This window comes from Plectropomus leopardus, chromosome 21 (genome assembly GCF_008729295.1).
Source record: "Plectropomus leopardus isolate mb chromosome 21, YSFRI_Pleo_2.0, whole genome shotgun sequence".
NCBI lineage: Eukaryota > Metazoa > Chordata > Actinopteri > Perciformes > Serranidae > Plectropomus > Plectropomus leopardus.
In genome coordinates, this window is record NC_056483.1 from 13,276,001 (window position 1) to 13,300,072 (window position 24,072).

Here is a 24,072-nt window from a genome sequence, read left to right on the forward strand (position 1 = left end):
TAGATTAAAAACTACTGGTCCTGAAAATATTATGGAGGAATTATATGAGGAATAGTTTGAGTTTTATGAGAAATAATCGTCTAATGAAAAATGACCTTTTTCCGAGGGAGATAAGCAGAAGCCAGTCAACAGCAAAGTCTTTGGTAATCAAAAAAAAAACTGTTTCAAAAGCATCACTCAGATCAAGTTGTGCCAAAACCAATTTTTTTGGCACAAGCTACTTGATCATTTGCCAACAGAGATCTGAGAACATAACATATCCTGAAATAACCAATTTAACTCTACATATAACAGCAAGCATAAGGTCAATTAAGCTGACTCTCAGCAGGGATCCTGTTAAAGACTAAATATGAAATATATGAAAACTTTCCCATAGGCCTGATTGGCAGGTCTCAGTCTCAAGGTCTGATTAATGAGTGAGAGGCTCATTAAAAATTAGTCAGAGAAAGTTGTCTCATCTGTGCACACACACACACACACACACACACAGCACTCAGCAAGTACCTTTTTCGAAACAAACACAGTTCCCACCATCTCAGCACTTCGCCACAGTAATGATTAGAATAAAGTCTTGATGTGCAAGTGTCTTGAAGACAAAATTATTCATATGATGGAATGGTTAATATGGTGCTTTCAGTGATGTCAAAATTCAGTTGGTCACAAGGATCACAAAAAAATGAGAGGGCTCACATCAAAGAGAAGATTTTAAAAAGTCATTTTTATTGTGTATTCATTTAAATTCTGGGAGGTGGGATGAACCCACGGGGCCACTGGAATCCAAACGAGATTGGGTCATTAAAATTTAACACTTCATTAACACAATCTTAGAATGATTTATTAAAGAAAATTATTTTTTCAACACAAGTTGCCCACGATGGTGTGTGGTATGTGCTGTGTGTGCATGTGTGTCTCTGTCCTCTTCATTAATAAGTAAACAGACCAAAAACAGAAATGAATACAAGGACAACAAATAAAAATCCTTTGCCTTCTCTTCATGGTTTAAAATGGCCTAAATGTTGGTGTGTCTGTATGTCTGCATGCAGATTACTGCAGCAATAATGACAATTTAACAATGAACTAAATGTTAATAAATTTAACCCAAAGTATTCAACTGCTTTGTAGTGATTAGAGTCAAAGCTTTGGGATTAACTTGTGATTTGTTCAAGCGATTGGACATAATTCAGAAGAAAACATACTTTCCTAAATCATGACATCCCATGTGTGTGCCAGCAAATTGTATTAGCACTGTCAAACACGACAACCAAGTGTGACAAGAGGATCAACATTTTTCAACAGCAGATTATGGGAAACATTGCCAGCCACAATATACATTGTGTGTAGGTTTCTGTGTATTATCAAATTCTATTGTACCATTGATTGGACATTCTAAGCATATATTAATATTAGTTTAAAAATATAATGTATGTGTGAGTCACCAGAAGGAAGCCACTTCTGATAAAAGGCTCATGAAGACATGCCAAGAATTTATAAATAAGGAAGATGAAACAAAGACCGGACTCTCTGCTCCAGTGCAAAACTGTATCTAGAAAAGGTGAGGCTAAGCTCATAATCTACGTAAGCTTCCATAAAGAACAGTGGTGGTGACATACGTTTCAGAAACTGTAACACTTATAAGGATACAGGAGAGAATGAATAGCACACCATTGATGAGAACTTTCTTTAAAGAGCTCAAGATCTCTGCAAGATTTCTATGCTGCTAGAAATTAATCCTTTATTTCTCTCCATGGTTTCTAGTACTGCTGTTTAACTGCTTTCATTTATTTGCTTATTTTCACTGCTGAGAGAAGCCTTGCAATAGATCATTCATTTATTTGATTTTGATTATGACAACTCTCAGCATCAAGTGAAATCAACCCTTAAATGAATGTGTAGTGACCAAACTGAAGCTATGATGTGCATTTCAGTGGAAAAAATATGTACAATGGAATTTCTTTTAAGTTGGGTTTGCACTATAGCACTACCAAATCCATTCAACAGACCTTAAGCAAATGTGGAAATCTGAATGGGAAAAATAGCAAACATCCAAGTGCAGTGTGACCCAGGCGTAACCTTAATGGCACGTTAAGCGTTCTGCATGCAAACATCCTTAATACAGTCCCTCTAGTATGAATTTGATAGAAGGATGATGGTTTGTATTTTTTCAATGGTTTTTATAATCACATCATCAGGATTTCTAAATACACTGATATACTGTTAATACCATGATACCGCTCATGCCTAGTTCCCAGGCTAATTTTGTGTAGGCTGTTGCTAAAAAATTTAAGAAACCCATTTTGTATTCAACTTGCAGCACTTTAAAAAATGAGAAAAGTCGACAGGGTTGAACACATTCTGCGAACACTGAAAAATATGAAGCAGAAGATACTCTTTCTTCAGTTCTCGAAATGCATCTCTGTATGATTCTACAGTATCAAACCACAATGAGTACATCGCCACACATAGTGAGGCAAAGTGTAAACTAGGCAGCAGCAAAAGCAACGAGCTGGAGAGAACATTTCAAGGGCAATCCCTTCACTTTTAGGCAGGTCTGTCTGTGGCAAGGAAAACACTTCAGGAGGCACTTGGCAAGGTGCAGCGAGTTCATCAACACCAGCTCTACTACGACAACCACGCTGAGACTGTTGTTTGGGGGGACCGGAAGAAGGATTAGAGCCAAAATATGATCACAAACAGACAGATGGAAGCAGAGTGTTGGATGGGCACTTACAAAAAGTTCAAAAGGAAACTGAGAGCAAATCTTTCTACAAATAAAATAACCTTGCTTAATGGTGTAGTGACATTTAACGTAACAATAAATGCCATGAAGTTTAACCTGGGCTCCTGACAGGTGGTATTGTCAGATGAAAGAGTGTGTAAAACCCCAGACTGAGAGGTCTGGTTGAGAATTTAGGAAGCCAGAACCCTCATGGACATCAGTAATGAGCCACTTTTGAAGCCTTAGTCATTTTCCATAAGTGGCCTCAAACACAGAGTCCATTTAGTTCACAGAGCATTATCAAACTTCTGCCATTATTAAAGAACTGTCTGGCCTCTCAATAAAATATGGGCCCTATTTCCCCCACAGGCAAAATCACTTGTCATTTGGATGAACTGAGGAACAGTCTGAAGACCCGAAAATGATTTCCAATGACAGCCTGCTTCAGGTAAATGACTAATCACATGGCAGAATAAAAATAGCCGCCTGTTAGATTCTCGGCAGTGAACACAATCATAATACTTCAGAGGTGCACATGCATTCATTATTCCTAAGATATTTGATAGGAAAAAAGGGACGAATGTGGGAAGGGATTGTAACCTCTCCATGATTCACGTGTCCTGCAAACTATGATTTAAAGATGATTGCTACTGCACTTACAGGCAATACAAGACATGAGAGCACTTCAATCAAGGTAGTCCTGCAATACTCAGACATGGTGATAACAGACCGGATTTAGCAGGCACTTAGCATGTTGAATACTGAGCTATTTTTTAACAGGATTCTGAACAAAGGATTTAACCTTGTAACCACAAAGAAAACATAAAGAAAACCCCATCAAATATAGCGTGGTTCTTTCTGTTTGTTTTTTCTGTTAAAGTCCTAGCAAGCAGTGTGGATGAAGTCGTCCTCATTCTGCATTAGGTTTAGTGTTCCCCTGGTGATAATGACGCCTGATGGACTATGACAGACCGGGCCCGACAATATCAGCTCCTGGTGCTGGCAATCAATTTCAGACGGCGGCGAGGTCTGTGCCGTGGTGTCCATCTTTATAATTTGATTTGTTATTCCGTCGGACAGTTGTTACAGCAATCATTGCAGCGATCACTCCGCCAGCCGCGACCCCAGCCTCCCCTCTCCCCACATCCTCCCTGGACCATTCTGCCATTTCAACAATCCGCCGCCAAATGCGGCGACTAAAAATGCTCGTCTTAATTGCACCACTGCTCCCTCTGTCGCTCTCTTCCCTAGTCGCCTGCTGTCACCTTTGACTTGATACATAACACCCTCCCTCCTCCCTGTACAGAAATATATTTCCCGCCGCATCTAAAATGTTTGGACATCCCATAATTTTATAATTCGCCCCTGACTACAGCTGTTGGCAGGGTGGCGAGCCAGCCGCGCCCCAGTTAATCATAGATTACTTTATCTGGGCCATTCCAAATCCTCATGTGTAATGCAGTGCTACCTCAGCAGCAAGTAATCACTGCCCCCCCACTCCATCCCAAACACACACACACATGCATGCACACACACACACACGCACATGCACGCACACATACACACCCCCTCCTCACTTTCTCCCTGAGCCTGATTCGTCTCTGTCTCTCCTCCTGCCCTCTTGTCATCACCCTCTCTCTTCTAAATTTCTCCTCTCCCATTCCTCATTTCTTTCTTGTGTCTATGCATGATTGGACATTCTCATCAAACATTCATGAGCCAAACTGGTCCCAAAATGTAATATTACAGTATTAGTACCCCTTATTTTCCCTTGTTAAGGTTGTGACTGGGTGGTATTACACACAGAGTACTCACAGCTGAAAATTGGATCCCCAGTCACAATATGGCATGAAATATGAAGGACAACAGGTTCCAGCTGATTCCTTGCCCAAAAGGAAAACTGTACATCCACCCAATGTGGCAAAGACTGCAAGGGCTGGCGGTATTAAAATGGCCGTGTAACTGATAGTAATAAAAAGGGGCCAGCAGGAGATTTCAAGAAAGCAAAGAAGAATGGGAAATAAAAGAGAGCATGAAAGAAAGAAACAGAAATAAGAGGCCACAAGAGAGAAAGTTTGGAAGAGGTGAGAGCAGCTGCTGCAAAAGTAGAGTGTCGGAAAGGGCCAGAGCCAAAGACGCAACTGACTGATTTTATGATGAATTATGTCTGAATTAATGGTTGAATCATGATGACTGTTCATAAAAAAACCCTTTTCCCCTTTCCCCAAATTTGAGGCATTTTAGGGGGGAGCGAAAAAATCAATTTGGCATAGTATTGCGATATTTTGCATGGTAATACTGTATCGATACACAGACGCATACATTTTGCTATGATAAAAATCACTGAAAGTGATATAAACAGACAGGAAACTTTATCTAACAGATAAGAACAGATGTTTACAAAGTTTGCCTTTGGGGTAAAGGCTTGGGCAGTAATATTTCATATCTCATGCCTTTCTGAAATTTCACAGCGGTATACGCTATATGGGATATGTGTGCATTGCAAACTTATGTTCAGCCTTAAAATAAATTGTTAATTCACCAAATTAGATGTAAAAAACATTCCATTATTCCCGCTGGGCTCTCTCTTGCTGGCCACCAGCTGGTTACAGTCCTGTAACTTATCCCTATTCCACTCGGTGTCTTTCAGCTCAGCTGCCTGTTCCACCAGTAGCGACCAGAGACAGAGCTCTGGTGGTGCATGCTGTGCACTACATACAATGAGGTCAATAGAGAGAGGAGCACCTATATTTGATGGTACTGAAAAACATACCTTCAGGGTTTCTAAATACCCTGGTATACTGTTAAACTGTGACACCACCCAAGCCCATTTGAGCACATAATTTGCAGTTGAAAAATAATAAATAAATTGCAGTATATTCCAGTATGTAAGGAAAATACTTAGCATATTACAAAACATTTAAAATCGCAACAGCATTGTATCTTGACTTAAGTTTTGTGTTAATACCTTATCATGGAGCCTCTGGTGAATCCCATCCCTATAACATATATAACTTGGAGTCTGTTATGCTTCCATTTGTCATGCAAATAATATTGTGGAAAGCAGAGGAAGCACGTCTACTATTGTTTCTCACTACTGTGGAGGGAGACAAGGGAGATGTTTGACCCACGCTGAGCAACGCAGCCTTGAGCAGAAAAACAGTAGTTAAAATGTCACACACTGTGCAGAATCAAGCCATCACAGCTACTGTAGCGGGGCTCTCTTTAAGAAAAAAAAGCACAGCACAAAAATAGCAGCCAAATTATTCTGAAGGAGATGTAGGTCAATATTGAAGTTTCTCTCTCAGGTGTGAGGGAGCGAAGAGGAGGGGAAGTTTTTTTTATGGTGTAAACAGGGCGGTGTATTGCTCGTGTCAGCTCAGACTTCACCAGCATCCACCCTGGGGTTTTGGGCATGGACAGTCAAAGTGAGAAAAGCTAGGACAAAAGGATTACACTGCAATCATAATCCTATAATATACCAATACAGTTTTATAATGTTGCTTACTTCAGTTATTCCATCCTATATTTTAGCCACTATTGATTCCAGTGACACTAAGGTTGGCAAGCAGTGCTGGCTATGCTATACGAGGCGGAGCATGTGTAAAACACTTTTACGGTGGGACAATTTTGCTTTAAGTCATCATTATGACAATTGCCTGCTCTTTAAACCATCCCTCATCCAAACCTCTTTATGTATTACAGCTTTAGTCAGCAATCCTCTGCACATACACACACACACACACACAGCAATTTCCATTTAATCCATGTACAAGGCTGAAGCGTTCACAGACAATAACACGCAGACAAAGACGGATTTGACTATGGCAGAATACCCTCGCCGACAAGCACACTGAGCCCACCGTAGACAGAGAGCAACAATACGGAGCCGTGTTATTTTCTTTATGAGGCTGAAATGAGTTGTCCAGCGCTGTGTATCCTCGAGCCAGGCTGAATGTTAAACTGAGCTAAATCCATAAATGAAGAGGAACGGTCTGCATGCATAAAACTCCATTTAGGTCTAGTTGTAATGTAGGCAAGGCCTTATTTTTCACTTTAGTATGTTGGTGCTCGCGTTGCCGCCGGCTTCCAGATGAGCAAAATTAGCATCTAGGCCAACAGGTGAGGGGCTGTTACATGGAAACCAAATGCAGAGCCTCAGAAGTGACCGACTTGCCTCCGTGGGAAGAGAATATAAAGTAAGGAGGATGAAAGGCGCTCTTTCCCACCACCATGATGCAACTCCACCAATTGACTAGCTTAATTACCATTAGCTGACCACTTGATTATCATATCAATAAAGACTGTGAAATCGAATGAGGCACCGACCACTGTGAGGTGTTCCAGGAAACACTTGCATGTTTAGCAGGATATTATAAAACCCAGAGTGTTTTTCAGGACACTTTGTGTGAGCATTTGTTATTTGAATTTCATCAGAAGCCCTAAAAGCAGTAATCCTCGTGCATTGGTGCAGTCATTCCCCCCCGAGGATTAATTCTAAAGAGGTACTCGCTCGCTGATGTTCGGGCTGCTTCTCTGATACGGTTAGCTGGGAAAGCAGAGGGCTCTGTGTCTGCAGCAACTATTTCCTCACAACCAGAAAGCAGAGATTTGTGCTCCCTGGAACTAACTTGACTCAGCCACATTTGGTCTGCGAATCAAAAGAGGACGCTGGGGAATACACAAATGCAAAGGAGGAAGAAACGTGGAAGTGCACTTCTATGTCAAAAGAATGGGGTCCGATGGAGTTGGTCATATTGTTTTTGTCTCATTTCCTCCCAAAGAACACACTCCCTTGGAATAAGTGGGCTGTGATTCTGCGTCACTGTGCGCCTCAGCATGAAATCATTGAGGAATGCAATTATCACTTCGCCCAACAGACATTTTTCTGAACAACTGGGAACATTAAGCAGGGCGGTAGAGGGAGGGAGGTGTGTGAGTGAGTGGGGTAACGCCAGTTATATTGACCTCAGTGTATGCTCTTAACTTCAAACTTCCTTTTGCTAAAAAGTTCTTATCTGCCGGCACACTTACAATTCATGACGGGTCAAAAGTTTGCCATATTAACTCCTCTTTTCTCCATTATATAATTCACTTCAATAACCTCATGTTTTCAATTGTTTTATGACTCTTAAGAGCCATTATTTTCTCCATTATGACCTTTCAATGATCTGTTCAAAGTGCCACTGCCAAGGCTGCTATTGTGTGCTCCATTTTCCTTGGCAGACCTTATCCAAAATTCATTCCCTGAACAATAATTCTTGGGGAAATATTAAAAGCTGTTTAATAGAAAGAGGATCAGATTGCCTTGGCCTACACTCGAGGTCATTTCGGCTCATTAGAGTAGAATTTAAAAAAAAAAAAACAGCCAGCTTTGCATGCAATGTCAGAGAATCAGCTGTAGCGTTTCATGCCGAAGTGGGCAGGTACCAAACTGTCACCCCACTGCTCAGCGAGAGGTAAACTGTCACCTCCTTACTATTAAAAGAACTCCCCTGAGAAAGAGAGAGGGTGGGGGGGAGAGTTGAGTTCATAAACTCATCTCCAAACAAACAGAAACAAACAGAGCTCCCACATAGACAGGTGACATGAACCGCCTGCCTTTTTTCACTTACACAAGGTCAAGGTTTTTTTTTAACAACACATTAATAATACAGAGCCTGACAATTAGTGCCACATAAAAATGCCTTGTTTACTCGACAGCCGGGGCTAATTTACATTATTCAACAAGGCTATTTGCTTGCATTTAAATCAGATCAGGTGAAATATTTCACTATTTTCAGCATGGCAGTAGTAATGTGTACCTATGTATTCAGTAAATTAAGAACACAGACACAGAGACAAGCCGCTTAACACGCATAGACACGCAGCTGAGGCTATCTTTGGCTGCAGACTGTACTGAATGTGCTTGGCAAGCAGGCTGATGAAAGGTAACAGCAGGAGAAGAACTCATTATAGATCGTGATTCAAATATAAAGAGGTAGGTGGGACTTTTTTCTTTCTAAGAATAACTTCTTCTGGTCCCCTTTTGAGACAGTATTTACAAATCTGATTGTCAGGTGACAACTCATTTTAAAAGACCGAACTTGATACAACTTCTCTGGATCATAAAATGACCCACTTGAATTTAGAATCAGTTTGAGAGGGACGTCTTTCTTTTATCATAAAACTATAGAAACTGATACATAGGGTGGGCGATATGGCCAAAGTTTTCTTTCACAACACGTAATTTTAAATCACGGTAGCCTTACGTATCACAATACAATAATTGTTCTTTACATTTAATTAAGAAATGGTCTTAAAATAACCATACCATACTTCATCAGTTTTTTCTTCTTTTATTTTGAACTTACATTCAAAGACAATATACAATAAAAAAAACCCCAATGGCCTCACATCAGAAAAAATCCAAAAGTGAAATTCTTCCGAAATGAAAGCTTTAAGGTTCTAGAGTAGGGTTGGGTACAGAAGTTGTTGATTTTAAGGTTACTGGCAGAATTATGTCAGCAGTACCAAGTAATATTCAAGTTAAATCAATAGGTGCCAAATTTCAATACCTAAGAGTTCATCTGTGTGAGAATGCCGGGTCCAGACAGGAGGCATAAGCACCACAAAGTGCACCAAAGATGAGATGCCGCCCATGAAACTTGGCTGTCATTTTCCTCAGTTTGTGGTGCTTTGCAGCGGACGCAACGGAGCTCCATGGAGCTGCTTGGTTCAGAAAGCAGGACAAAGCACCGTGAAGTGGCTCAAAGCTGGGAAACTGGAGATTCCTTAGCTTCCCATTTTGCTAAAACTATTATTGCAGCGCCAGTAGTTTTGGGGTCTAGTGCATTTTCTTTTAAATTTTCTTTTAGAAATAGCCAAGAATCAATAATGTTTGTTGAGAGGAGAGGAGCAGAATCCCCCGTTGATTTCAGTTTGTTTGAATTTCTTTTATTCCAGAAAGAGTAAAGTACTTCAAAAGGTACCATTGGACACCAGTACCGAATCCCAGGTGCCAGCACTGATACTGGTACTGGTTCAAATGTGTGGTACCCAACCCTATTCCTGAGAACAATAAGGTGTTTCAGGTTTCTGTATGTAAGGCTTCACTCTCTTCCTTTATATCTGCCCAAATGTCATTACATTACTAAGAAGCTGGATATGCAAGATTGTGCCAAAATCTAGCCCTGACTTGCTACAAACACTACCAAGAATACCTCATGTGTTAGAAACAATATTTCCAAACCTCTACTGGTGAACACATCTACTGTCACACGTCACAAATTGTATAATAAAACTCTATTTATAAACACATCTGAGAGAACTTCTAATGGATTTTTCTCAGTTTTTTACTCCTGAATTTTAACGGTACAGAAAGAAAATGGCTCTGACAGGTGGATTTTCACCTTTCTGACACAAAAAACCCATACATGTACACGTGCAAATACAAATAAACACAAAGCCTGTATGCACACACACTCAGATACACAAAGTGAAAGTAAGCTTAGCTGCAGAGTAGAGTCCCGAGGGCTGGTCTGTTGATTAATGAGGGGAGGAAGGCGAAGAGAGGAGGATGAAGCAGAAGTGTTAATGGAGCTATGATAGATTCCTCTAGGCCTGGTGTTTTATAGGTGAGTCTCCAGTGTATCTGCACAATGTAGCAATACAGTACCACAGAGAACCATAAAGCCGCAGCCCTGTGTGGGAGGTGAAATATATGGATCAGATGGACTTGAATTTGGAGCAAAATACATTCACCTTTCAACATCACACAGCCAACACTATTAAGGGAATTAATTTAACCACGAGTGAATGTTATTAAAATATTGTCGCTATTTTTCAGCCACAAGACAAGTCAACTTCAAAATACAAACTTAACCAAAACTCGAAAAAGGAGCCAAGATTCTCTCGTAAGACACTACTGAAAGACATGCTGGGCTAACCAACATTGTGACAACGCTGACAGGACGATTTGGAAACATCCAAATTAGCCATGACTTCCACATTGCCGAAATGTAATATTTAACAGCTTGAATAAATATTCTGAGTCAACAATCTGTCTTCAGCTCATTGTCGGGAAATCAGGTGGAGGAAAATGTCTCAGTGATATCATCACAGATAGTAATAGGAAACAGAAATAGTTTCAGCCTTCTCGTAAGTAACAAGGCGCTGATCTTAAAATAAGTGTAAAATCAATAAATTTTGCCAATACACACAAAAAAATATTGTTGCAATTTGTAGCATTATATATGCTTGTTTAAAACTGTATGTGTATTTTCACATTTTAAGATGATATAGCAACTTGTTAGCATACACTTGCCAATTTACACATTGCGCAGAGTAAAGGAAACATGAGCATTTATTTGAAGTAATGTTCTAGCCACACCTGGTGAATCTAGGTCCTATATTAACTCTCCTTTTAGCTCTGATTTTGGTCCCCACCAGATCCCTAAAAAAATGCCTGGACTGAATGCTCCACTATGCTCCAGTATGTCATAAGATTGCTCTACTGTCCACACTACACAACTTGCTGTCTTAAAATCAGATGTTTTGGAGCAGTTGTGGTTTTTACACTCGGGTTTACAAGATCCCTGATGGGCAGTACTACTCGAAACTATCTATCAAAGTCAAAAAGTAGCAAAGCAAAATTCCATGTAAGGTTTTAGGGTAATAAATTAAAAAACATTGCATTCAATAGTCCACCTTCTCTTGCCATCTCTCTGTCACTTTATCCCATCCATCCATCCATTCATCCATCCATCGAACCATCCATTTTCTTCCACTTATATTCGTAGCTGGGTCGCAGGGGCAACAGGCTGAGCATGAGAATATTCCAGACGTCCCTCTCCCTGGCAACACTTTCAAGTTCCTCTTGGGGGACCCCAAGGTGTTCCCAGGCCAGATGAGATATATCATCCCTCCAGCGTGTCTAACCTAGGGGCTCATACCAGTTGGACGAACACCTCTAACAGGAAGCGCCCAGGAGGCATCCTGATCAGATGCCCAAACCACCTCAACTTCCCCCTTTCGACACAAAGGAGCAACGGTTCTACTCCAAGCTCCCTCGGGATGTCTGAGCACCTCATCCTATCTCTAAGACTGACCCCAGCCACCCTGCAGAGGAAACTCATTTCGGCCACATGTATCTACAATTTCATCCAAAGCTCATGATCATAGGTGAGGGTCGGGGTGTAGATGGACCGGTAAATCAAGCGTTTTGCCTTCTGGCTCAGCTCTTTCTTCACTTAAACGGTCCTTTATCTCTCACCTTCTCAAACACACACACCTTGGAAAGCACCACAGCTCGGCTTGTTTCAACCCGTGTCTTGCACTCTCATTGGCTGTACTTCACCAACAAAGTCCCTGAGAGGTATTTAGCATGCCAGATATCTGGGGAACATCTCAATGCATTGTGAACCTCTTGGCTCACATCTTTGAACAGTTCACAGTGCTCCAGTGCTAATACCAAGCCAATGACGATTTGCCTCTAATCTAGGGCTTCTGTCGGGGAGCTCCCGAAAATGTCAGCAAGCAAAATATCATGGCTAGAGTTCTGTAGTGTGACCTAGGCATAACTTTGTATGTTTTTGGTGTGAGGCAGGTAGTTTATAGTCTGTTTTTTAGAGATTTTAGCTGAAATCAGCTGCCATCGGTTATCTTACTGTGAAAATATCATACTTGCAACCCTCCTACACAATCAGGTGAAAATATTCATCATCACTAGCAACCCTTTCACATACAAATCCTTGTTATCCATTTTCACTGTATAAATATTGATAAAGCTGCTTACAATTATATTCTCTATTATGTTTTCTACACTTAATATACAAATAGAACGACTGAAAGACAGAAAATGGAGCAAAGTGGAACAAAGATTTAAATGTGGTTAAGTAATATGCTTGTGCTCTTGTTACTTTTATTTATTCTTTTGAATCAAGTGTCTGGCCCGTTGTTAGGCGGTAGGGTCTGTGGGGATTGGAAAGATTAAATAGCCATGAAGAGAGTCCTCTTCTACTGAGCTGTGACTTCTCCCCCAATGGGATTAGAGAACTTTGCACTTTACAAAGCAGCTCATCAGAAAACATTGGGAACACAAAGCTGTTATGGACAGCGGCAGCTTGGTGTGACATGTGTTTGTGTACGGATTTCAAGCAGAGGCTAGACAGAGGAGACAGCGAGAGAAAGAGAAAATGTTGCTTGAATTGAAAGAAGAGTCCTGTCTGGTGTGTTTGAGAGCATGACACTGAGTGAGGACAAGAAAAGAGAGTGTTGATACAATAGGTCATTATTGGCAACCAGTCTTTTTATGCTGCATTACTTAATCAATTGGGTTTTAGACATTGCGAACTCCTAATAACAACATCTGTCCCTGTTCACGACAAAAAGCTTTTTTGATAATTAGGAACAACGGGAATCAATGATGTGAAATGTTCAAGTGGGGTCCGGGCAGAGATTTATTTATGAAAGCGACTTTATAATAGAGGCACATTTTTCACCGTGAATAACGACTGTTGGGCTGTTGTTCCCATATCCTGCTAGAGATGCAATTCATCAGGGCCAATAAGAGCTGGTAATTTGTCTTCAGGTCTTTGTCTGATGGAGGAAGCTGATGAAAACCAAAGGAAATGACCACACGATGTATAGCCCTGCATATCTGTGAATTAATGCACCGAGCCGAAAGACATCTATCACAAGAAGAGTTGAAAGTAGGCTACATTGCACCCACAAGGCAGAAAAAAATCATAAACAAAAGCATTATTAAAAGTACTCGTATCTGCTACAGCTTCAGTTTGGCAATCAGAAAGATGGAGAGCAGAACACGTCTAATTGTGGCCACTGGATGCAAGAATCTAATGATTTTCTAATTGATATAATCTGATGTCTTTGCACAAGCCCAGTCACATTTATCCATGTTGTTTGGAAGTCTCAATTGCTACAAGTCTAACCGACTGTGTCTTTGCTACGCTCCACTGACAAGTACAGTTCCTGGGGTAAAAATCTTCTGACATCCACCATTCTGGACGGCCTGTCATTGTTAATAGTGAGTGCATGGAAGTGGCAAGATCCTATCTTAAATGGCTGTGCCATCTCGGACAATAGACACATTGTTCTCCACTTCTTTGCGTCCGCTTTGGTGGGTGCTTATGCGCCAACAAGGGGGAACATACCCACACACTATTACAATGCTCGCCATCCATGTAAATACCACTGGTCACTGAACACAAATGCCCACTTGTGAGACAAAAACAGCTGAGTGAGACAAAAGGTGGGGACAACAGTTAATAACTGTTTTATCTGTTGGGAGGAGAGCACCGTTGGGTCCAAATAAGTACTTTAAGAGCAATAACTCTTGTTTTTGTCCACATATTTAATGGCTAGAAAATGCTTCATTTGCACCATTAATGTCTTTATCAGAGTAAACTGCAAGCTTTGCATCCGACTCAGGTCTTAAAGGTCTCCAAGACCCAACATTTTAAATATTTATTATCTCTTTATATATTACAATTTTCTAAATAGCTCTTTTGTCTGGCCATGGCCTGTATGTAAAGGTGGAAAATGTGTATAACATTAAGTCAAAATATCCCTAATACTGCGGTCACAATCTCAGGGTGATAATATGTGGAGCCAGGGTCTACGCATTAGCGGCCTGTGCAGCATCGAGTTCCAGCCTACACACCCATGTGAGCAATAGCGAGCAGTACCATTAATTGCAAGCACACCAATTGGCACACACAGCTGTCAATCATGTTGTCAAGATCCCTTTTTATAGCATCAAACAACTAATTAAACCCAACTTATCAAAAAACAAACAGTTCACATTCACTAATTTGATAGGAATGACCTAAAATGATTGAAACCATGTTTGAGAAAAACTGATTTGATGTGTACTTCATTTTTTAGTTTGGCCCATGTCCCATCCGCTAACATGGACAGGGCAGGGTTTATGATCTTTACTGCAGCCAGCCACCAGGGGGCAATTACAATGTTTAGGTTTCGCTTCTGGAGAGTAGTCATGTCATTCCTCTTTATATAAAGTCTACACACATTTGACAGACTTACAGATAAGCTAGTAAGATGTCGCAAATATCACACATCTGGAATAGTATCAAAATTTAATAAGATGACTCCCCCCCCCAAAAAAAAATCAAGTGAAAACAGGCATAATTCTACAACAAGCATGGCAAATCACTTCACTTCAAATCACTTCAAATCACTGCTGAGTATTTTTAGGTGACTATGGCTAATGTTATTGCAACTGGAATGTTAGCTCTTTAAAACCTGAATAAACATCAATTTTCTAGTGCTTCAGACACCTTTCACATGCATTTAAACTGATTTCTTTTAATAAACATGGGAAAATGCAACAGGCAAAAGGCATGAAATTTCCCACATATTACATATATATATATATATATATATATATATATATATATATATATATATATATATATATATATATATATATATATATATATATATATATATGGTAATTTATTTTTTTTTAACTACTAAAAACATAATTTTAACTTTTTGCCAAATTCTTGCTTATTTTTGGTCATTTCTTATTAAGTTGCTTAAAGAGGTTCTTTTCATGATTTTGAAAAAATCAAGAAAACTGTATATTTTTTAATTTTTATAATTCAGAAATTATATATATCACCTTCTGAAGATAATTTACTATTAAGGTATATTTTTTTTTACTTTTTTCCAATTTTCTTGCACCCTATATTCCTAGTATTCAGTCCCTTTGCTGGGGCACTCAAAGTTGTGGTCAGGTGCATCCTGTTTGCTTTAATTACCCTTGAGATGTGTTTAGAGCTTGATTTGAGTCCACCTGTGTCAAATTGAATTGATTGGACAAAGGCACACTCCTGTGTATAAAAGGTCACTAGATTCACACTGCATGTGCAGGACAAAAACCAAGCCATCAAGTCTTAGCAGCTCTCTGTAAATTGTAGCACGGCATAGATCAAGGCAAGAGCATGAAAACATTTTTGAAGTTTTGAGTGTTCTCAGGAGCACAGTGCCGAGTAGAGTACAACAACCCTTTAAAAAAGAGTATTTTAATCATCACTTCACCTGACTTCACAATCTATGTGTTGGACCAACACTCCAAAGCCCAGACAGATTTACTTTATGTACTTTGTGGAAATGCAGAATGTAATATTTGGGAGGCTGGAACCTGTTTCTCATGCTTGTTTTAAAAAAGAAAGAAAGAAAGTATTTACATGCTTCATTTCTTTCCCAAAAGATGGAAAGATGCCTGACTTTAATATTTATCTCATCAGTAAACATAACATATTTAATGCCAAATCACTGGCCAGTATATCTGGTAGGAATATTGACACCATGTTAATAATTTGATGTGCTCAAACAGTCACAACATATTACAAGCATTTCCTACAGTCAGTTTCTGCTGTACTGAGCCATGAGCCACTTTAACAAAAGTGCTCTAAATTGTCACATATCAAACTTCCCTCAAACCTTCTTTCAAGACTAAAGGTGGCAAGGTTCCAATATGTACTGAGCTGCTAAAGTAGATGTTTGTTTTTTAAGTCTCTAAATAACAGCAGCTTATTTGTCCCAAAATGAAGAGTATACATACCCAATATTGTGAAATGGTTATCTTTAATAAAAAAAAAAAAGGAATTTTAAGACCCCAAATCACTTCTCCAAATCTATAAACAGCAGAGTAACCCATCTTTTTGCAAATGATACCTTATGTTTGGATGATGAATAACTTAAACTCTCCATCTGCAGCCCAGATTATTGGTTTACTGATTATTTGTTTACATCCACACTTTTGGCTGATTGTATTTTCACTCCTCCTCATTCTGGACCAGGCATAATGCATTTTTAATGTGTTTTCTGCTTTGACATTTCTGGTTTGACCAAGGCACTCTCATAACTGCAATTTGATGGCAGCAGAGTGCAACTTTATCCTTTGCAATTTTGTTGTTGGTATTAAAAATTACATGTGCAGTCTATTATGTCCATTATATGCATAATTTTAAGATCTAAGTTAGTTTGTTGGTTTCAATCTTATTTGGGCTTGAGCTGAAAGGAAATAAGGCAAGAGTTTCACAAAAAGTGAAGTCAAGCACACTCTCCAAGTTCATTTTAAGATGCCTAACAGCACCTCAGGATCTCAAAAAAGTATTCCAGCTCACTGTTGATGTTTAAAAAAAAACAAAAAAAAAACACAGTCCACAGTCAGGTTTCAAAATATCAACAGTGGGCTGGATGGGGAATTTGGGGATTTGGGCTTCTATTGGGCACCAAAACAAAATCAGAGAGAGTGCAATGTGAGATGGAAAAGAAGACTGTCATTACATTTTTTAAAGCTAACAATATTTTTTACAACAGTTGATCAAATGACTGTGTTTTGTGTGACAGAGGTCAAATGTTTTTATGTACCCGTGAGAATTGTCCCCCAACTCTGCAGTTACCTGTCTGCTTTCCAATTTTAGCTCTAAGTTTGGTCTCCACCCTCCACTGAGAGAAATATCAGGCTCTTAAGCTGATATATCCTCCACTTTCATCACAAGCTAAATGCTAATTTTGTCTGTCTGATATTTGCTGCTGGATAGGGAGCACACAGCAGGTTTTCAGAGCTTTTTTTGTCAGACAAAAAAAAGCTGCCTGCTGTGTCTCTCTGAGTGAGAGGTGACAATGAACCAAAATAGTAAAACTGCAGGCAAAAAAACCTAAAAGCTGCTATAACTGCACAGATTCTCTGTAAATTAAGGTGCAACTCCTTTACATATGAGTAATTTGCTAATATGTACATAAAAGGAAAATCACAATCTTCAGCCCAGATCCTTACTGCACATTTGTTTGCAAGTAAAATAAGTTGATGCTGAAATGATTGCAGGTACTGTATGTTTTGGTGAAAATACTGTGGTGTTACTGTGGTGGGAAATGAAATTTCAACAAGGATAATCTATGTGTGAAGTCTATGTGAAGTGCTCTACACACTCTTAAAATATTAGATATTTTACCTCTGGGCTGACATCTGATCTACAGCTCCTTTGAAGTGTCAAAACATGTTTGTGAATGGAGCAAGTGAATGGCAGACAAACCCACCCGAAGCAAACTGAAATTGACAGGGTTTTTTTTAGTTTTTTTGTAAAGGCTTAAAGAAAAGTTGAACAGACGAGGGGAAAATATTCAACAGCTGACCTTTTCTATTTACCACAGTGATGCTTAACCTGGGAAACATGTACCTGGTCTGAGACTGAATTACTCAAAGGTCATGTTATTCAGCTCGTCAAGAGGAGTCCGTCCCACTGATAGCATCGCTGAGAAGGAGAGAGAAGGAGCTGCATGGTGACGGCAGTATCACTACTGCCAGATATTATGTTTGTCTCAGCGCAGAGACACTCGTTTTTGGCGCTTGTCAGCATTTAGTTTGTCTTTATGTCGTGAAAAAAAAATACTGTATGGTACAAAGCCACAGGATTAAAATTAATTGAGAATCCACACACTGTTCTCTGGCAGCAGATTGTTTACTTGTTTGTCGGGTGCATGTGTGTGCCAATTCTTCAGTGTTGAACCGAGCCAATTTTGTGTGGATGTGTGCGTGCGTGCCTTTGCACTGTGTCAGGGGGAATAGCCTGTTGGGGTTATGGAGGGTGCAGTGTGGGGTGATGAATAGGATGCTTTTGTGCTCAGTCTCTCAGCCTGTCTGCAAACCAGTGAAGGAGAGAATAGTGAGAGAGAAAAGGGGGATGAGGTGAGGGAGATAGCCAGATAAAGGGGAAGAAAAGAGGAAGGGAGATAAAACGGGGGGGAGGAGATGAGAGAGACACTGTGAAGTGTGGGGAGTACAGGTGAGACGTGAGGTGAGAGAATGGGTGGAGAGGTGAGGAAGAGGAGGGGAATGTGAGAAAGGAAAGCGAAGAGAGACTACTTGTGCATTCAAGAACACTGCACCGTTGTCTCTTCAGCCAACAAAGAGACAAAGAAGTTGGCTAATGTAGGAAATCGTTGCCATTCATGTCGGTGGAAAAAGAAAAACAAATTTCCCATGGAAAAAAAGAGAGAAAACAGAAGAGAAAGTGCCCCTGTTGGTAATTTTGATCACTTGGCAGAACACAGATCTGACCTCGTGGCCTCAACCTTCACACATGATGGGGTTTGGAAATGAGCCAATCATATTGACAGATGCTGATGAGTTCAGCTGTTGGTGCTGGTGTGGCCACTTTAATATCGCATAAAGAGAACCATTCAACTGTACTACTTTCTAACAAAAAATAATGTATAATACATTTTAAATGGCACAGCATTACAATAGAGACCTAGGTGGGAGCATTAGAAGGTCAACTGTGATGCAAAGTCTTGATATGTGATATTTGAAAGACCTTTAAAGCAAAAAAAAAAAAAAAATTAAAAAACCAGCACATGAGGGGAGAAAACACCAAGGACCTTTCTGGCCAAAAATTCTGAGAATGAACATCCAGTTGGACTGTCAGGTCTGGGTATCAAACCGTAGTACTTTTTTGGTAGGGTAAGAACTAAATTAATCCATGAATTTATTTAGTGATCCATATCCAATATCATTGATGCAAAGTAAAAACATCAATCTTTAAGATATATCTTTGTTTAAAAATTTCTATAGCACATCAGCATTACTGTCTAACAGCTTCAGAAAGATAACGACAAACAGCCACGAAAAAGATGACAAGGATATTTACTGCCCAATCAGGAATAAATCAGTAATCCTTTCGAATTTGAGAAAAAAGACCAGTTAACAGACAACGCACATGCCCAATGCAAAAAATTATGTTACGAGATTAAATACTCAGGTAACATGACCAACCTGGCTGCTCATCTCACACTGCTCACTTGTTGCTGACACTAAAGAAATATATAAAATAAACTAAAATAAAATAAACTCTCCAGTGACTTAGACCAGATATAAGTAAGAAAAGGAATAAATAATACATTATCTATTAAGCTAAGAGTAGAGAAAAATTCTGCTAGCCACTAGGTTAATTTAGGCAATGTGAAAGTGCTTAAACTACTAATGGGTGACTAGCAGAAAAACATTGTTTGGACAATGAACCTTGACAGTTTTCATTTTTACTTTTGTTGAATGTTTTGTTGTCTGTTGTTAAGCAGTTTCTCGTGAGAGTTAGTGTCAATTTAAAGTAAACTTTGCTGCACTTTACTTACAGTTATTTATTATATTTCATGTGTTATTTTTATCTTTTATGGCCCACAGAGGGTGTGGCCACTTCTTCAGTAACTAATTATGTCAAATGGGCATATGATATCTTCTCACATCTCCCTGGATTTGATCAAAATGTTATTGTGACAGATTTTGTGATATCAGCAAATGTTGTAATGTTGTGCCAAGAATCAATAGAATATTATACTGTGATAAAACAAGTGATATACACTTGAAAACACTGAAAGCTGTCATCTAAACTTAGTCTTCTACGATTGTAAACTGAACATCTCTGACTTTAGAACATTGACAGACGAGACAAGTGATTTGAAGATGTCACCTTGGGCTTTTGGAAATCGTGACAGTGAGAAACAGTGGGTTTTCACTATATTTAGACATTCTATAAAGCAAACAAAGAACTAATTAATCATGAAAAGCAGAAACATTATCAGCAGATTAATTAGTGATGAAAATAATCTTCAGCTGCAGCTCAACTGGCATCAAATATTTGGTAAGATTTGTAATCATGTTTACTCATCCTTTAAGGGGATAGTTTCGTATTTGAATCTGAACAGTTATGCCATTTTTAGATGGTTTTGATTAAGGTAACATGTTCATACATTTCAAACATTCAAGAACCTTGGTTTCAGAGCTGAACAGATTAATCAGTAAGTCAGTCGCTAGATAGATTTGATTAATTGGCAACAATTTGGCAAACAAAAATAGCTAAAATGAAATGGTTCCGTCTAGCGAAATGGCAAGATTTGCCTTAAATAAGAACAAATTGTATTATTTGGGGGTTACTTTTTTTATCATTTTGAGGGTTTGGATTGTTTACTTGGGAAAAATAAACAATCTGAAGATATCATCCGATTTTAAGGAACTCTTTTTTCTATAGAGTGAACATTTAATTAATGACTTTAAACAAGTAATAGATTAACAGATACTGTAAATAATCATTAGTTGAGGTCCTATTTGTTGTTTTTGTCTAAGTAGAAATAGAAATTTGCAGACATAAAAATGCACTTGTTAAAGAAAGCTGTTGAATAAGTTATTGTTTTGGTATCATTTGGTGTGATTCCGCAAAGTATTAAAACATTTCAAAGTATGGCAACATAACGGACCATTGTATGGAGCTCCGTAGTATGTTGCACATTTGGCTGTTTTAGTGATGAGGAATCCTAAGAAGCAAAGATGTCTTTGCATTTGTTTGTTCATGATTCTAAATCTAAATCTGGGTCTGTATGCATCCAGCATCTTCTGATCTGACTTTCTGTGCAGCATATCAAGTGTCTCTTCACGGCCATAAACATTATTGAGCTGTTGAGTCGAAAAATGAGACAAAGATAGAATAAAATAAAATATGATGTCTGAGATCAGGCTGCAAAATAGCGACAAAATAACACTCACTGCTCCAAATATCATCCCCTCCGCCCTGCACAAGTGTCACATGTTTGGATTTTCATCTCCCTCAAAACACAACACAAAACACTTGAAATTAAGCCATTTAGAACTGATGAGGTTTTTTTTTTTACCCACAGAAAAAAAAGAGAAATAATCACAGAGATGTGCTCCACCACTGCCTGTTGATTCAGGCACACATCTTATTCCTGCTCCATTTCATTGTTTTTTTTTTCCGAACTGATCCAGAATGAGAATTGGCCTGGAATAACTAACCCTAGTGTGGACAGATAAATACTTTCTGTCTACCCACACCGGGGTCCTTTGAGGCCATCGCAGCATGGCTTTTCTATGATGAAACAGCAGCAAGCGGTGGAGCACTGAGGGAGTGGGCGATCAGGACACAAACTGTTTTTCTCCACAAACAGCAGGATGAGATGTGGAGCTGGCAGAGATATGGCATCCATACCTCGAGCACACAGCCAACGCAGCGTGCGTCCTCACTCGCTTTGCAAAGTCACACACACACACACACACTCATTTTCTGAATCTAGCTAATGGCATATGCAAGAAGTAAATAAACTGAGCCAACTGTATGTGAGCAAGCTAATTTGCATGTTAACAACAACAAATGTCCTATGCTTCCATTTGTTATATTAAGCTTGTGTTGTGCAAGTCCTCAAGGGGCAGCAAGGGTTTCTCCTACTCGACAACAATTGCTCTCGAAGAGCAATCAAAGATAACCTCAGTGGCAGCAAACAATAGTAGAATAGTGTTGATGAAGCCAGGTGATGATGTGAGGAGGCAGACATCATTAGCCTCCATCATCACACTTCATCAGAGGAGAGGGAGTGCGCCCGCTCTGTTGGCGTAATGAGCTGGAAGCATGAACAAAAGCAGATGGCTTTATGAGTCAGACAATAAGGCGCTCATCATTGAATATATATCATTCATTTCAATTTAGGCGGTCGAGCCATTTTTCTCCTCGCTGTACCTCAATGGAAATCCATTATCGAGTCATATTGAAGGGCTGCCATCACACCGAATCAGCTGGATTTCAATGAGACTTTTCATCGCTGGGATTAATTCATCAGGACAGACAGAGAGTTAAAGCACAGTGATGGGCAGATCACAATGTGTATAGTGATCAATGGCATTCCCAGTATTCCTATTATGTCGTAAATTCTAGAATCTATAAAACAAGGTGTTAATTAGTATCATGCAAAGTGATAGAAAGACTGTGGTGCTCAATTTTAAGTGACCTTATTGAACTTAATGGTGGGTTTAACCCTTTGAAACCTGGACCAATATCAGATTTTTTTGTGCTGCATTCAGAAACCATACACAAGTATTTTAACCTCTGAACCCTGAGCAAATTCATTTGATGTCATTCAGAAGAAAAGGGTAATGGGGAATGAGCAACTTGGCAAGAAATGTCCCCCAAATTGCAGGAAATTAGTAGATTAAAAAAATGCCCAGAGAACTATATATGTGTAATAAGCACAATTATATATGTTTAAAATTATTTTACAGAGTCATTTTAATTTTTAATAAGTTTTTTACGCCAGTTTTCAGGTTATTTTCTTGTACTCTCTGGATCATTTTTTGTTCATTGCCTTTTTTCCCATGTTTTTGAAATAAAACAAGCCAATTTAACCAGGTCTTAAAAGGGTTAATGTATGTCATCAGACTTATACTAAATATATCAGTTAGCTTTTTATTACATAGAATTTCCCTATTTCTCTCCTACAGTTCTGGCTAAAAAAAATCCGTTTAAAATGTTTGCAAATACAAGCCTAACTTTCTCAGTGAAAATAAACTTGCAGGCTAGAAACTGAGAACAAAAAGGGGAAATACGATCCACAGAAACATCCATATGACACCAGCTGTCAATCACCCAGACTTTGCCAACATCTCAGTATGTGCAGAAGTATGTTTTTGCACAATTGCACTGAGAGAAACTTGGCCGCTACTGCTCGTGCTGCTCTAATCTGTTTTTCCTCTTGAAGAGCTCACAGCAGGACGGCTGCCTATGGAGCAATTAAAGCCTCTTTCTTAATCCAGCCGCCCCTGATGCTTAAAACCCGCAAACAACTGGAACTCCTCTTCCTCCTCCACCATCATCTCCTCCTCCTTTTCCTCTACAGCGCCAGACAGCAAGTGCAACAGTACTCACCCCCAGTTTCTTACTCCGTATCCTCACGTATCCTTGTTTGACTATGTCGTTGAAGTTGGAAGCCATGGTGAGGGGAAGCGGGTCGCTTCCTGCCCGGGATGAAAAAAATGAAACAAAGTAACCTCTTTTTGCTGGGTGGCGAAGTGTTTTTACTTAAGGGTCGGTCGGTGAGACATCCAGCAGCGGGAGAGGAGAGCGGGCGGTGGGCAACCTGCTCCTGTGTCAGCGCTCAGGCTGCCCGGCTTCAGCGGCGCGATCCATCCGCCAGAGGAGGGAGATACCATTCGTCAGCTGATTCACCGGAGCCAGAGAGGAGAGCAGAGGAGGAGAGCGCACGAGAGGCGCGCTTCCTGGACCACACCAACCCCGAGACAGGGAGGGGGGTGGGGGATAACTGCTGCGAGGATAGAGAGGGTGGATCTCTAAGCCAAGACTTTTCAAAATATATTTTTCGCCATTGTTATCACTTAGACTGTCAGTGCTGTAGCTGATAACCACTAATTTCCAATTTTTCCGGTGGCAAAGTTGCAGAGTGGATTAGTCGACCTTTGTCGTTTTGGTCGACTATTACTGGAACCTGATTAGTCATTTCTGTAAGGAATGAGCTCAGTCATGTTAGAC

At 39.6% G+C, this 24,072-nt stretch overlaps 1 protein-coding gene across 2 annotated transcripts in view; it reads right to left on the reverse strand.

Annotated features, from left to right (window-relative positions):
• The window catches only part of dok6 (docking protein 6), a 53,764-nt gene extending 30,035 nt beyond the window's left edge, over nucleotides 1-23,729 (reverse strand). For both annotated transcript variants that reach the window (XM_042510627.1, XM_042510626.1), the window contains exon 1: nucleotides 23,452-23,729. In XM_042510627.1, coding sequence (XP_042366561.1) covers nucleotides 23,452-23,517 — 66 coding nt within the window. In that variant the 5' untranslated portion in view covers nucleotides 23,518-23,729. The remainder of the gene's footprint in view (nucleotides 1-23,451) is intronic.
• Nucleotides 23,730-24,072: the final 343 nt, after the last annotated feature.